Raw genomic sequence first — 13,988 nt, 5'->3', positions numbered from 1 at the left:
TGCCTGTTGTACCGTCTAATCTGCTGGCCCACACAAAGCTCCTTCGTCCATGAAGCAAGCCATCTGCAGTCTGGGCCACAGCCAGGCCTGGAGTCCCTGAGTTTGGCAGGGGCAGCTCAGAGCTTCATCCTTGATGGATCTCATCTGCAGTGGCCCTGTGCAGACCAAATGTGTCCCCCTCAAGTATGAGCCTTCCCCCCAGCATATCCTGCCAGCACAGAGGGGTCTTGTGACTTCAGGACCTTACAAAGGGGCACAGCAGAAACACCAGCTGGGGCCCTCATCCATTCCTTCTCAGATGACATGCCTACGGGGGTACAGGCAGAGGCCGTGTCCCATGGGATGGTGATGGACCAAGCACAGGGCTCTGTACCCTTGGGAGGAAGGGAGCAGAGGCTCTTTCCCACCTGTGGCCCCTGAGGGTCCTGGAAGGATGCATGGATGCTCTCTAGCCCCCTCACTCTCCTGGTCAGGCATGAGTCCCCCAGCACCTCTGCCTCCTGTCTTGATCCATGTCCCCTTTAAGGGGCCCCATATATTTCCTGGAGGCCCAGCCACCGCTGGCCCCCAGAGGAAGCACCAAAGCCTCCGCCAATGCCCCAGGCAGGGCACTGGGGAGTGGAGTAGACACTGCTTCCCTGGTTCTCCCACAGCCTGGCACATCTCCTGGGAGGTTGGAAAAGTTTTGATTATTAGCACAGCCAAGCAGATAATTAAAATAATAAATTAGATGACAATGTTGCAGAGGTGATGGGCATGGAGTCATGTGGGAAATGGGAGGGGGAAGAAAGTCCCATAGGACACTGTCTGGGGTCATGAAGGAGGTGTGAGAGTGTTGGCATTCTTGGTTTCTGACCCAGAGTTATACCCAGGGGGGCCTCCCCTGCTCCTTGAAATGGTTGCCATCAACACGGGGTTAATCTCAATGCAAGGTGGGGTGCGGTGGGAGTCAGAGACAGGGTGATGATGAAGGGTGGGGCTCCGGCATGGGCTGGATGCTGGGGTTAGGGGTCGAGTGGTGGGGCGGGGCTCAGACACAGGATGTGGGCATCTATTGCGGCACTGCCTAAGTCCCACTTATATTCTTACTCTGCATGTGCGAACATCCCTCCCAACTGTGGATGCCCCGTCAATCTTGACTCTCGGGGGGCATTTTTGGATTCCAAGTGAGCATCAGAGCATGGACCCGAGTTTGTGACAATGAGTCAGTGGTTGATGGAGATGGGGGAGAGCACCAGGCACTGAGTCAAAAACCCAGAACTGACACAGAACTTGGCCAATCATCTGAGCCTTAGTTTTGTTATTTATGAAACAGGAGAGAAGATAATCACAGAGAGGCTGTGAGAACCAATTTGGAGTATAAAATGATTGCTAACCCTCAGATTACACCAGAGTGGCAGCTGGTGTAGGCTTGGTTCAAAGTTGGATAAGATAGAAACCTGTACTTGAACAAGAATTAAATAAAAATTATATTAAAAAAAATAAAAAATAAAAAATAAAAAACAAAGTTGGGCTGTTCAAACTTTGGAACATACGAATTCTGAGGGATCACAATTCAGTTTACAGCACATAATGTCACATGGCGAACAATGCTGGGATCTAAATTTGAATCCCACCTGGAGCCTCAGTCTTCCCAGAATGCTCTGCTGCCTCACTAACTCATGTATGCTCCCAAAGACACTGCAGGAGAGAGTGGGACTTGGAGCTTGAGGCAACAGAGCCTGGTAGCCAAGCACACAGGCTGAAGGAGTCACAGAGAGCTGGGATCCAGCTCCAGGGCTTTGGGCAGATTGCTCTGCACTCTGTAAAATGGGGCTCTAAGAGAGTTTTTCACAGTGTCAGCATGCTGGAGAATTAGATAGGATGGCACAAGTGGGAGGACAAGCAGAGAGGAAGCCTATAGCGGTAAGTCTGTAAAAGCTGGGGACTCTATCCACTGATATGTTCCAAGTGCCCAGAACAGCACTGCGACTTACTATGTGCTTAGTAAACATTGCAATTGTCATTAGTGACCAGACTACCTGGTTTGTGGGCACCAGCTTTGCTTAGCGCCATTATATTACTCTGGGCAAGATGCTGAACTGGGTAAGCCTGTTCCCTGTTGGCAAAATGAGGATAATAGTGACCCTGACCATCAGAGTTGATGTGAGGGTCACCAGATAGTTGCAGAAGGTCTTTATCCATCAGTGCTTCACAAATGCTGGGCATCATGACCAGTGAAGAAAGAGCTGGGCTCCCTAGGCCCTCTGTGATGGATTTTCAGAGTGTGGCAAGGTGATATTTGATACAGGAACACGGTTCTGGAGGATAAGGGAAGTCGGAGGGTTCACCCCAGTCACAAGCCAGGAGAATCACCCTCTGCTGTCCAGGCTCACTCACTGCACCTTTGCCTTACTGGTGGGTGAGGAGGTGAATAGCTTACCAGCTGGCGCCGTCTACAAATGGCGGTTGGTTGGAGCATTATGATTCTATGAAGAAGGCAGAAGGGTGGGAAGCCTGTGGCTAGGGTGGCGACCATCAGTGCAGACCCTAGCACTTCTGTGTGTCGTTGGGGAGCTCTGGGGCGAGGACCAGCAGCTGGACTCTGCGAGGTGTTGCAGGGAGGGACGGAGGGAGGGAGGGGTCCTCAGGGACAAGGCCCATCCTAGAGAATTCCGGTAAATTCCCAGGGACTTGGTGCACTGCAGAATGTGGTATTGTAGGAGACATGGGCCAACACTGTGCTCTTATTTACTTCTGAGATCACAGCAGGTCCAGGGGACAGATGCCAGGAGCCCAGGACTGGTGACAGTCCCCAGAAGGAAGATGAGACTCAGCCGAGTGGGTCCCTAAGAAGCTTGTCCACACCCAGCCAGGCCCCAGTCAGGCCTATTTTTGACTCAAAGCAGGGAGATCTGTATGGGGTACGCTCCCCTCACTGGTACCTGCTCTGGAAACATGATTGCTGCCCATCTGCCTGTGCTGCCACCCACACGTCCTTCTCACAAGTCCCAAAGGAGTGCGAACACCCAACACTCTGAGTTCACTCTGGCTGCAAGGGGCCCTCCACGTGGTCACATTTAGGCCTGTTCCCTCCTACGGAGACCTTGGCCCAGCAGGACACGCCACATCAGGGCCCTTCTATAGATATTCTGCCCGAGCAACTTGCAACTGCCCTTAGCCCACTCCCTGCCTCTCCCCGTGCCCAGTGGGCATTGTCTACACTGAGCTTGCACCTCCTGACCTCCACTCCACCACTCCCTTAACAGTGCTCTCACCGCAGCCACCAATGAATCATGTGGCCAAACCAATAGCCACTTTCTAGGCCTTCGAATGCTTGATGTGTCCTTTGCCCCTCCCTGCTGTCCAGCTTGTATGACACTGTTTCTCCTGGTTCTCTTCCTACCACTCAGACTCTCCCTCCTCCAACCCCTCTAGGTATATTTCTGGCTTTGCCTGAGGTTCTCCTGGTTTCAGCACTAAAAGCCCCACAACTGGGAGCCCCTCCATCCAGGGTGAATGGGAGTCATCGCTCACCCTAGACTCACCCTGCCCAGTTGGGTTGCTCCATGTCTCACTCTTACCTCTGCTGTCTTCTCAGAGTCCCCTGCCTCCCAAAGGTGCTCACCCATTTCCATGGCTGCAACCTCTGTCTGGTGGGGCTGACCCCCATCTGACACCCAGAGCCATGAGCTAACTGCCCAATGAGCATCTCTGCTCAGATGTCAAACTCACCATGCCTATATCTGACCGGTCACTTGGCCTCCGTTTCAATGAAGAGCTCCACCATCAACCCAAGAGCTATATATTCTAACACTACTCTGTCTTAATCTCATCTAATTAATGACCCATTCTTGTAATTTTATCTCCTAAATCCCTTGACTCTCTCCAAGCGTTCCCTTCCCTTGTCACTCCCATAATGCAGGTTACCACCATCTCTTGTCCCAGTCAGGACAGAGTCTAGAGGGAACGTCAACAATGGTCATTCCCGGGATAGTATTATGGGTGGATTGTGTCCCCCCAGATTTGTTCCAAATCCTAACCCTACTATCTGTGAACGTGACCTTATTTGGAAATAGGATCTTGGCAGATGCAGTTAAATTACAACAAAGTCATCAGGGTGGTTCTAGTGAAGAAGAAAACGCCATGTGAGGACAGCGACTCAGGAGGAATAGCATGTGAGGACAGAGGCAGAGATTGGAGGAGTGATACAGCTGCCACCCAAGCAGTGCCAGCCACCCCCGGGGCCAGGGGAAGGCAAGGAGACATTCTGCCCAGGGTCTCACTGGAAGCATGGCCCTGCTGACTCTTTGACTTTGACTTCTGGCCTCCAGGGTTGTGAGACAATAAATTTCTGTTGGTTAAAGCCACCCGGCTTATAGTACTTCATTTTGGCAACCCTAAGAATCTAATATAGTGAGATATGGGAAATTTTTATTTTTTTATTTTTACTTTTCAGAATTTGAGCTTATTTGTATTGGATATATAAGACTTTATGACCAGGAAAAGCATACTTGTTCTTTAAAAATAATCCTCACTCAGCAAGAATCCTAAACTCACTGTTGGATTTATCTCTGAGAATTGAAACAATCGACACAACTTCACTGTCCCAAGAAACACTTGCCTAGGAAGATAAAAGTTGCAAATAAAATGAATTTATTGTTTGTTTCAGGAACTTTGCAAAAAACATCAAGATATTTGACTTCTTAGTATCATCAAAAGACTGTGTACTCTCCAAGTAGACAGTCTTCGCAACACCTGCCTTGCTGTGTCCCCCAACCCTGAACCAATGATCATTTGTAGTCATAACCAATTTTATTAATCCTAATGAATCTGAAAATACAGGTGAATCCCATTCCTGCCTTTGCCTTTCTGAGACCTTCCAAGACTCTGTCAAGGGCTGTACAGGGGCCATGAATCCCTTCCCATGGTGAGCAGGAGTCTCAGCTCTGCCTCATCAGCAGGTTGATTTGGTAGTATTTTTAGGCCTTCTACATCGAATCTATTTGAAATAACTGAGTTTATTGAATGCCTTCTATGTATAGAGACTGAGCTAAACACATAATAGATACCATTTCATGGTATCTGCTAAATGAACTGTTAAAAGGTAAACTGAAGCATATTAAAAATTTTTAAGCCCTGGCTGGCGTAGCTCAGTGGATTGAGCACGGGCCTGGGAACTAGAGGACCCCGGTTCGATTCCCAGTCAGGGCACATGCCTGGGTTGCAGACCAGTTCCCAGCAGGGGACTCATGAGAGGCAACCATACATTGATATTTCTCTCCCTTTCTCCTTCCCTTCCCCTCTAAAGATAACTAAATAAAATCTTTAAAAATTTTTTAAGAGTTTATTTGAGCAAAAATTAATTCAAATCAGGTAGTGTCCAATCTAGTAGGTACAAAGAAGCTCTGAGTCTACAACATGGAAAACTTTTAAAGGCAGGAGGGAGCCAAAATGAGGAAGTTATACCAGGCAGAAAAGCCAGTTGGTCATTACAAAGTCATTTTCCTTTAGAAGGTGGCAGGGGTCCATCAGGCAGGTGACCTCACTGTGGCTGGTCAGGGGATCCCCAACTGCCTGGTGTAAGATTCCATTTCTGGGGGAGCCAAAACTGTAATTAAGTGAAGTCTAAGTTTGGAGATGTGGGGCTCGGCATAAGTGACTCCATTTTGTGTCCTTTGTCTTGGTGTTAACAAACCCCAAGAGTATAGAAGTGATCCCTGTTTTGAAGCTGGGAAAGCAGACAGGCAACTTCAGTGGCGTGCCCTAGGCCACACCATTAGTAACAGTAGAGCCTAGGTCTGGCTGACCGCAAAGCCTGTGCTCTGAGTACCCTGCCTCTCCAAATTTAGTGAGACTAACACAAAATACATACATTCCCATGTCTGACTATTTTTGGGAACTAATTATAGTCTGTTTCCAATTATCCTGATAATTGCCTTAAGTGGACAGACTCCACCCTGGAAGACCTCACCTGGCAGGTTTCCTGAGGGGAGACCCTGTAGAGACCACTCCCATCTCACACAGAGGCAGCTCCAACACCCAGGACTTTCATCTCTCTGCCCAGACCTGAGACTGTGAGCCATAAAAAGCAAATTGGCTTTGGTGGAAAACAGGCAATCACTTCAGGCAGTCACGTTTCCCACAAGGCACAAGTGCAACAAGTTAACAGGAAAGAAAGAGCTGGACCGTTTGTCTAGCCAGCAGGAGCATGAAGCTCATTATCATGTTTGTGCACCCTTTCCGGACCCCTGCCAACCTGCAGGCCAGATTCTTTTTTCCCCTCAGCAGTAAATGTATACGTTTGCTTTAAAGTAGGCAAAATTTGCCCATGGTTGGTCTTTGATTTGTAATAAATCAATCCCAGAATGGTGACTGACAAGAAACAAAGGCAGCTTGACTCATTTGTGCTGGGTAGTGGTATGTGTGTGCAGAATTCACTTACCCAGAAGAAGAAGTTGAACACAAAGAGCAAATACTTCAGGTAGACAGTCAGCCAGTCATCCTGCTCAGCCTTGTAATGGGCCATGGTTACTGGGCCTGCAAAAAAGACACACATACTGGGTGGGGGATCCGTGGAGAACCTCCTTGCCCTTGCCAGAGCTCCTTGGCAAGGTGCCTGTCTAGCCAAGGGAGTATGAGCCTATGAGTGTGAAACCGGGAGCAAAGAGCAAGGAAATGCAAATACATGGAAGTGAGTTAGGTAGAACTTTTAAGATCTTGGTTTTGTCCTTTTGACTCAGGGCTAACCTACAAGTCTTCTTAAAGGCTATACATGTGGTGTGCGTATTCTCTCCTCTGTGTCATCAGATTTGTAGAATATGAATTTACTTGTCTTACACACACACACACACACACCATGGCCCATGCCTGCTTTGCATCAGAACGCTGTACTCTGCATCATTTCCACAGGACCTCTGCATGCATGGGTGAGGCATGAGCCCCAAATCACAGTGTCTGTGTTGGAAAGGACTTTGACAATTACCCATCCCAGCCCACTTCCCCCTGTACCTCAACTTCCCAAATAAGGAAGCAGGTTGGCAGACTTAGTGGTCTGGCTGGCTGAAGTCCAAGAGCTCTAGAGTCTGACTCCCTGAGACCAAACCCAGATCTGCCAGAAGATGTGTGAGACTTTGGACAAGTCCTATTCCTCAGTGTCCTCATCTGTATATGGGACAACAATGTTACCTACATCGGAGGGTTGTTCTGAAGATTAAGTGGGATAATCTATGAGAAGTGTTTAGCATATCTGTGGTCAATAGTAAGTGCTCAATAAATGTTAACTATTAATATTACATGTAGCAGGAATTCGAACCCAGAACTCCAGCCCTAAAATTCCTAGTCTGTGCCTTATGCTTCCTTTCCTTGTCCTGATGCCCTCTGATGGACTCTCTGGGAACTGTGACATCAGCTGATGACAAAGGTGGAGAAAGTTCCCTGTGCCCAGGGTCCTGTTTGCTTCTCTGTAAGTCTGAGCAACAGCCTTTGTGGTGTCCTCTTCTGGGGTTCCCTGCCCCCAGTGGCTGCACACATGCTCTCACACTCACAGAGGAGTGGCTCCCTTTAGGGGGCCTCTTTTATTCTAGAACCAGCAGTGAGGCACTGGCCTGGCCCATTCCCATCCCTTCTCCCCCGTTCCCCATTTGGTCCCTCCCTGCCGCCCTGTTCCTCTCCTTGGCTGGTGCTGGGCTAAGTCCAGATTTTTTTCCTCCTGAGCCACCACTCTGCCTTTTATTTCCAGCTCATGGGCTCCTGGGACAGGGAGAGAGGAAGAGAGAAAAGAAAAGGTGGCAGTCTTATTTGGCATTTCTATTTGCAGACCTTGAAGAGGTAATTTAAGACTTTTAGTCTTCTTGTTAAAAAAAGACAAAACACATTTTCCTCCAATTTAGTCTGAGACACAGGCTGGTGGAAAAAATTGCAAAAGGAGAAAAAAAGGAAGTCTATAAAAAGTTAAAAAAATGGTGATAGGTGGGGTCAGCCAGGTGACCAGAATGGAGCTATTGCATGGCCATTCCGCAGGAGGCGCTGACAGGGGTGCCTCTGGGCCACCGCGGGCCATTAGTAAATGGACAGTTTGTTTGGGGCCGGTCTCCCCCATCTGCATTCTGACCTCCATTTGCCTGCCTCCACTCCCAACCAGGACTCACTGGACTCATGCCACAGAACATTCTCTAGACCTGCTAACCAAGGGGTCAGGACCCTCTAAACGAAAACTGTATTTTATAAAAGGAGTCCGGGCACAAGGCAAGGTTTTTCAAAAAGAAACACATTAGTAATGGCAAAATCCGAGTCATTAGTGGTAGAGAAGATAGAATCACAGAAGGTCAGGGCAAGGGGAAACCTTTGGGCATACTTTAATCCAATCTTCTGCAGAAGGAACAAGAAGTAAACTCAAGTCTGAGTTAAGATATACATTTTTAAGTGAACTCTCTGCAGTCACAGGCTAATGGTTGAGAGCAGTTTCCCATCCCCACTGCTCAGCACTCTTTCCCCACTGCACCCCACTGTATACAGGGCCCTGTGCTGGGCTGGCAGGTGCCCCGAAGAAATCTCAGTTCCAACTTGGAGCCAGACACTTGGATCTGAAAACTAGCCTGTCATTTCTCGACAGTGTGACCTTGGCCAGGTTACTTAATCTCTCTGAGGCCCCACTCTCTCTCTCGTCCTCTCTGTTCTTGTTCTCGGTGCAGTGTGGGTAATAGAACAGCCGTAGGCTTTGGGGGCCTTGGATTAGCTTTTTTTTTTTTCATTTATAAAAACACTAAACAGAGAATCAAAATGTTACCTTCCCACTGAGCACTGCTAAGGGGTATGTGTATCTTCTGCTCCACACCTTTTCTGTTTTTCTTTTCTCGTTAATGCTTTTAAAAACAAATGAGTTTTTAATACAAAGGAAGTTTTTAGATAGAGAAAAAGAAGAATGACCTGGAGAACTTGTTAAAACACAGATTACTCAGCCCCACCCCCAGGATTTTCAGATTCATTAAGTTGGGGGGGGGGGAACCTTAGAGAAGTGACCCCTAGGCAGGGTGACCAACCCTCTGATTGGCCCAGGAGTGAGGGATTTCTCTGAATAAGATACATTTGGTGCTAAACTAGATAATTTCGGGCACACTGGGATGGTTGCTCACCCTCCTCCCAAATGCTGCTGAGCTGGAGGTCTTGGGACCGCACTTTGAATCAGCGTTCTCCAAAGCCCCTTCTGGTTCCGAAAGTCCACAACCCGCATGTAATCATCCTCTGTATCTGAGCAGACGTCACTGAGTGGGGTGGGGATGGAGCACCACATTTAGGACAGTTCCTGACAAGATGCCAAAGAGTTCCCAGACAGCTCAGGAATGCAGCCTCAGGGTGCCCACCCCTCTAGGCCAAGGCTCTGACTGTAGAACAAAGCTGGGATTCAGGGCAGCCAGCAGGCTGGGGAGCTACTAATGGCACAGTCAGGGCCAGCACAGTAGGACATCTCAGAAAAAAAACTGCAAATGCCTTGATGGTGAAGTGATGGATTTGCGGGACTTGCATCAGGGCCAGACAGGGAGAGTCATGGGCTGAGACTTGGGCATCATTGTCTCTTCTACTGCCCCCTCGCCCAAGTGAACGAAATGAGTCTCCAAGTGCAGAGATGAGGGACATGGGAAAAGAGCCCAGGTGGCTGGCCAGATGTGTTGGTGAGCAGGGCGTGGCTCTGCAAGGGTTGAGTGTCCAAGAGCAGAGTGGACCATGCTGGGCAGTGGGGGGGGCGGGGTGTGGAGCTGAGTCCTTTCACAGGGATGGGTGTCCAGGGGTGGGTGGGGGGCATGCAGGGAGTGCTTGGGAACTGACTAACATACTGCACAGAAATACAACGCACTGTTGGCTCCTGGGCCAGCCTCATCCTTCACTCATTCAACAAACATGCACTAAGTCCCCATGCTGTGCCAGGAGTATTCTCAGAGCCACCAGAGTTAGTCTTCACAGAGCTCACAGCAACTGTGCTAGCACAGAGGAAGGGGCATTGATTCCGCCAGGTTGGGATTGGGGTGGAGGGGCTGACAGGAGCATTCAACCTGATCTTTGAGGATAGGCAGAAGAGGGCGGGGCTGCTCTGGCAGAGGGAGCAGTAGAGCAAAGGTCTGGAGGAGTGGTGGGGCCCAGGGGCCTGGGCTGCAGAAAGAGTGGAAAGTCAGGTTCAGGGTCTGGGGCAATCTTGTGTGCCACAGGTGGATGTGACTCTTCCCCTTTCCCACATGCTCCACTCCTGGGATTTCACCAGCCTCTTTTTCTCTGTCTTCTCCCATGAGCAAGAGCACAGGTTAGGGGTGCCCTGACTCTATTCCCTGAGGTGAGAGCACCCCATCTCAGGATAGGGTGGGTAGGCTCCTGGGGAGACTGGTGATTCTAAAACAAAGACAAAACCAGACGCCACCCCCACCCCACCCCACCCCACCCCACCCTTTCAGTTAAGAGTGTCAGTTTCCCCCTTTGGGTTCTTGGCCAACAAGAGGCCCTGCTGCATGATGGCTAACGGCAGCTGGAAAGGAGACAAGAGTCTAAGTGGGTTAGTGTGTGATTTTGGCTCATAATGGAACCTGGTTGCAGTCCTGCACTTGTGGTTCCTTTCCCCGTGCAGCCGGCCTCATCCTTCTTTGTCCTCATTTCCCTCTTATTTATTGTCACCCCTCTGATCTATTCCTGGTAGGGGAATAATTCCTCTGAAACAGTCGCAAAAGCAAGGCTTCCTCAGACCCTCTGATCGGACAGTTGGAAGCAGCCAAAGGATTTCTAGCCCAGCCCCTTTGGAGAACTGAGGCAGCTGAGTCTGGGGGTGGGGGTTGGGGAGGAGTCACCCTGCTGATTAGTGGCCAGCAGGGACCTGGCCTCCTGTCACCATGAGTACCAACAAGATTGTGATTGGTTAATATAATAATAATAGTAATAATAATATTTACTAAATATAACTAGGCACTGAGCTATATGCATTAATTAATTTAGTACTTGAAATATCCCATGATAGGATGATTACCCTCTTTACAGAAGAGGAAACTGAGTCTCAGAACTAGAGAGTGGAGGGCCATGAGCAGAGGGGGCACAGATGTTTTACTTTTTCCAGCACAGTTCCAGTTTTGGCTTCTTGCAATTCCTTGCAGCTTGGTGGACTTTGGTTGAAGCCAAGAAAGAGGGAATCTTCCCTGGGCAGAGACCCCAGTCCTGGGAACAGGAGGTGGCAGGGACATGGTGTTCTGACCCTGGCAGGATGCTGGGCCTGAAGGACCATGGTAGCTGTCACCACAAATATACCAAACTACTTGAGGGAACCACACTTTTTTCCCTGGTCCCCCATTTCCTCGACTTCCAGGCCTGGGTTCTGGGGGCTGCTGGTGCTAAATAGTGAGCTGGGCCTCTGGGTAACCATGGACTTTTTCTTTTACATCATTGTGTTTGTTGTATAGGTAAATGAATGCAGGCAAATCTTTTAGCCCAAACTTAGGGTTTGATTTCAAACTACAGCATCATGTGGATGGTGCTGCAGGTGGAACTTGAATTAAAATTCCAAACTAAGAATTCTTAGTCTTTATGTCCTGAACTATGTTTTCCTAAGTACATGACTCTATTTTTCACTTCATTTGCAAGTGCTAACGTGCATTATGTGAATTAGCCAGGGCTCCATAACCTTAGACAGGTGTTTGGCTCTTCCTTATTCTTTGTACTTACACATGTACAGAGTCTTGGGAAGTTCTGCCTGCGGATGGGTATCACCCTTTGCTATGTTTTTCCTGGGTCTTTGTTTTAAATTGTAGCCTGACCCACGAAATGAGGACTCTGTCAGTGCTTATAACAAGTATCAGTGAACAAATATAACAGTACTGGGAAGCAAGTTAGAATATCTGGCTGTGAATACCAGCTGTCACCTGTAGCATTGTGACCCTGGGCAAGTGACGAGACCTCTCAGGCCTCAGCTTCCTCAGTATTGAGAAGCTGATGCTGGTCCAGCTTTGTATCTGTTGTAGGGTGGTTGTAGGGATCAAATGAGATGCAGAATTTGCAAGAACTGTGTGCACTAATTTTATGGCCTCAGTATTGTACAAGGGCAAAGGGATTATTACAATCAACTCCTTGAGAGCTTTTTGAATGAAGGACAGTGTGTGGGTAACCCTATAGAATGCATAAGTCTGAGACCATGTATCAGATAGCTGGGGACACAGTCTCAAGGCCTCTGCACCTAAGCCCAGCCTCCTGCTAGTGGACTCCATTTGCTAGTGGACCCTCTTGCTAGATGGTCAGAAGAGACCCTGTCCCCAGGTGACCATGAAGAATCCACCACACCTTACTTTAACAAAGTAGGTTGGTTCAAACAGGAAAGCCATTTTAAAAGAGGAGGATACAAATATTAATACTATTTAACTAAGGTTAATATTTAGATGATCTTCAAAATCATGAGAACCTATCAAATAACCAGTGGTAGAGGGAGGCAGGGTAAGAATTACAGAAAATTATATTCTCTGTAGAATTATAGGGAAATAAATTTGGGATTACACATTGGGAGGGAAAGGCAACTGACGGTGAAGGGACCTTTTCCAAGGCTTATCCTGGAAGTAGCACAGTTGATACCAGTAAAGTGCTCCCTAGGTTTCTACTCACCATGTTTAAGTCTGCACCTATAAAACTATATTTGGCCCTGGCTGGTGTGGCTCAGTTGATTGAGCACCAGCCTGTGAACCAAAGGGTCACCGGTTTGATTCCCAGTGAGGACACATATCTGCGTTGAGGGCCAGGTCCCCAGTGAGGGGAGTGTGAAAAGCAACCACACACCAATGTTTCTCTCTGTCTCTTTCTCCCTCTGTTTCCCTCTATCTAAAAATAAATAAATAAATAAAGCATTTAAAAAATATATATTCAGACATTATTTCTCCTAGTCTACTCTTTCTTTTTCATTCATCAACATCTTAATTTCTGAACTCTGTTTCACACAAAGTGTCCCCCAAATGCAACTTTTGTATAACCTCCTAATACAGACCAATAGGTTGGCCCAACGTCCATATGAAAGGCTTCTAAACTCTCCTACATTGATCACCTGAAATTTTCCAGTTTTTAATGGCATTTTGATGAAAGTGTGACAAAAATCACCTTAGTTAGATAAATCTTTCTTGAAAGGTAGACACAGCTGAATGTTATCACTCATTTGTATTTTAGTGTTCATTTAATCAGATAATTTCCTGTTTTTCTAACCTTGTAAAAATAAAATTTGATAAATATACAGTAAAGTGCAGAGGTCTTACATGTACAACTTGATAATCTCTTTTAAAATGAATATAGGCCTCTTAAGGCTATGTATTTCCCTCTGAGTACTGCTTTGGCTGCTTTCTGAACATTTTGATTTGTTGTATTTTCAATATTCTTTTCAAAGTATTTTGTAATTTCCATTAAATTTATTTTCTGATCTAAGATTGTATGTGAATTGCTTGATTTTCAAACATTTTAGGAACATTTCAATTGTCTTTTTCTTGTTGATTTCCAGCTTGATTCTACAGTAGCTGAAGACTATGCTCTATATGATTTCAGCCCTTTGAAATTTGTTGAGACTTGTTTCATGGTCCTGAAAATAGTTTCTTTCAGTGAATGTGCCATGTGCATTGAAAAGAATGCACAGCTTTGTTACTCATATTATTAAAACATGTATTCCTACTGAAAAAGAAACATTAAAAAGGGAGGGGGGAAATGCAAGAGTTGGAGTAAACATTGAGCACCTCATCTCAGTTCTCAACACAGCAAGGCACTATAAAAGGAGTAGAGGGGATGGAAGGAGGTACTCAAAGGCAGGGCTACAGCCTGGGAGCCGGTGGGTGGGTGGGTGGGTGGGTTGGATTCCCTGGGGCTGCATCCCAGGGCCTTTGTCCTCAAAGCTTGGCTAATGAGGTTGTGAAGCCCAGATGGTGTCAGATATCACCCTTCCCTACTCCTTTCCCCCACTTTGACTTAAGGAGGAATGGCATTGCACCTAAAGTGGGTTCCATTCCCACTTCTGTTTG

General features: G+C 47.6%; 1 protein-coding gene across 6 annotated transcripts in view; it reads right to left on the bottom strand.

Moving 5' to 3' along the window:
- Positions 1-13,988, bottom strand: part of TSPAN11 (tetraspanin 11) — a 60,194-nt gene that overhangs the window by 29,561 nt on the left and 16,645 nt on the right. For 5 of the 6 annotated variants that reach the window (XM_037064713.1, XM_037064712.1, XM_037064716.1 and 2 more), the window contains exon 2: positions 6,425-6,519. In XM_037064713.1, the coding sequence (XP_036920608.1) occupies positions 6,425-6,508 (84 nt within the window). In that variant the 5' untranslated portion in view covers positions 6,509-6,519. Of the gene's footprint in view, positions 1-6,424; positions 6,520-6,990; positions 7,044-13,988 lie in introns of those variants that run through there. The other variant, XM_037064714.1, reaches the window with a different exon arrangement.

The sequence above is a fragment of the Sturnira hondurensis genome, unplaced genomic scaffold (genome assembly GCF_014824575.4).
Source record: "Sturnira hondurensis isolate 20B ecotype Veracruz unplaced genomic scaffold, ASM1482457v3 Scaffold0015509, whole genome shotgun sequence".
Lineage (NCBI taxonomy): Eukaryota > Metazoa > Chordata > Mammalia > Chiroptera > Phyllostomidae > Sturnira > Sturnira hondurensis.
Note: the sequence above shows the minus strand (reverse complement) of the source record. Positions and strands in the feature narration are given on the sequence as shown.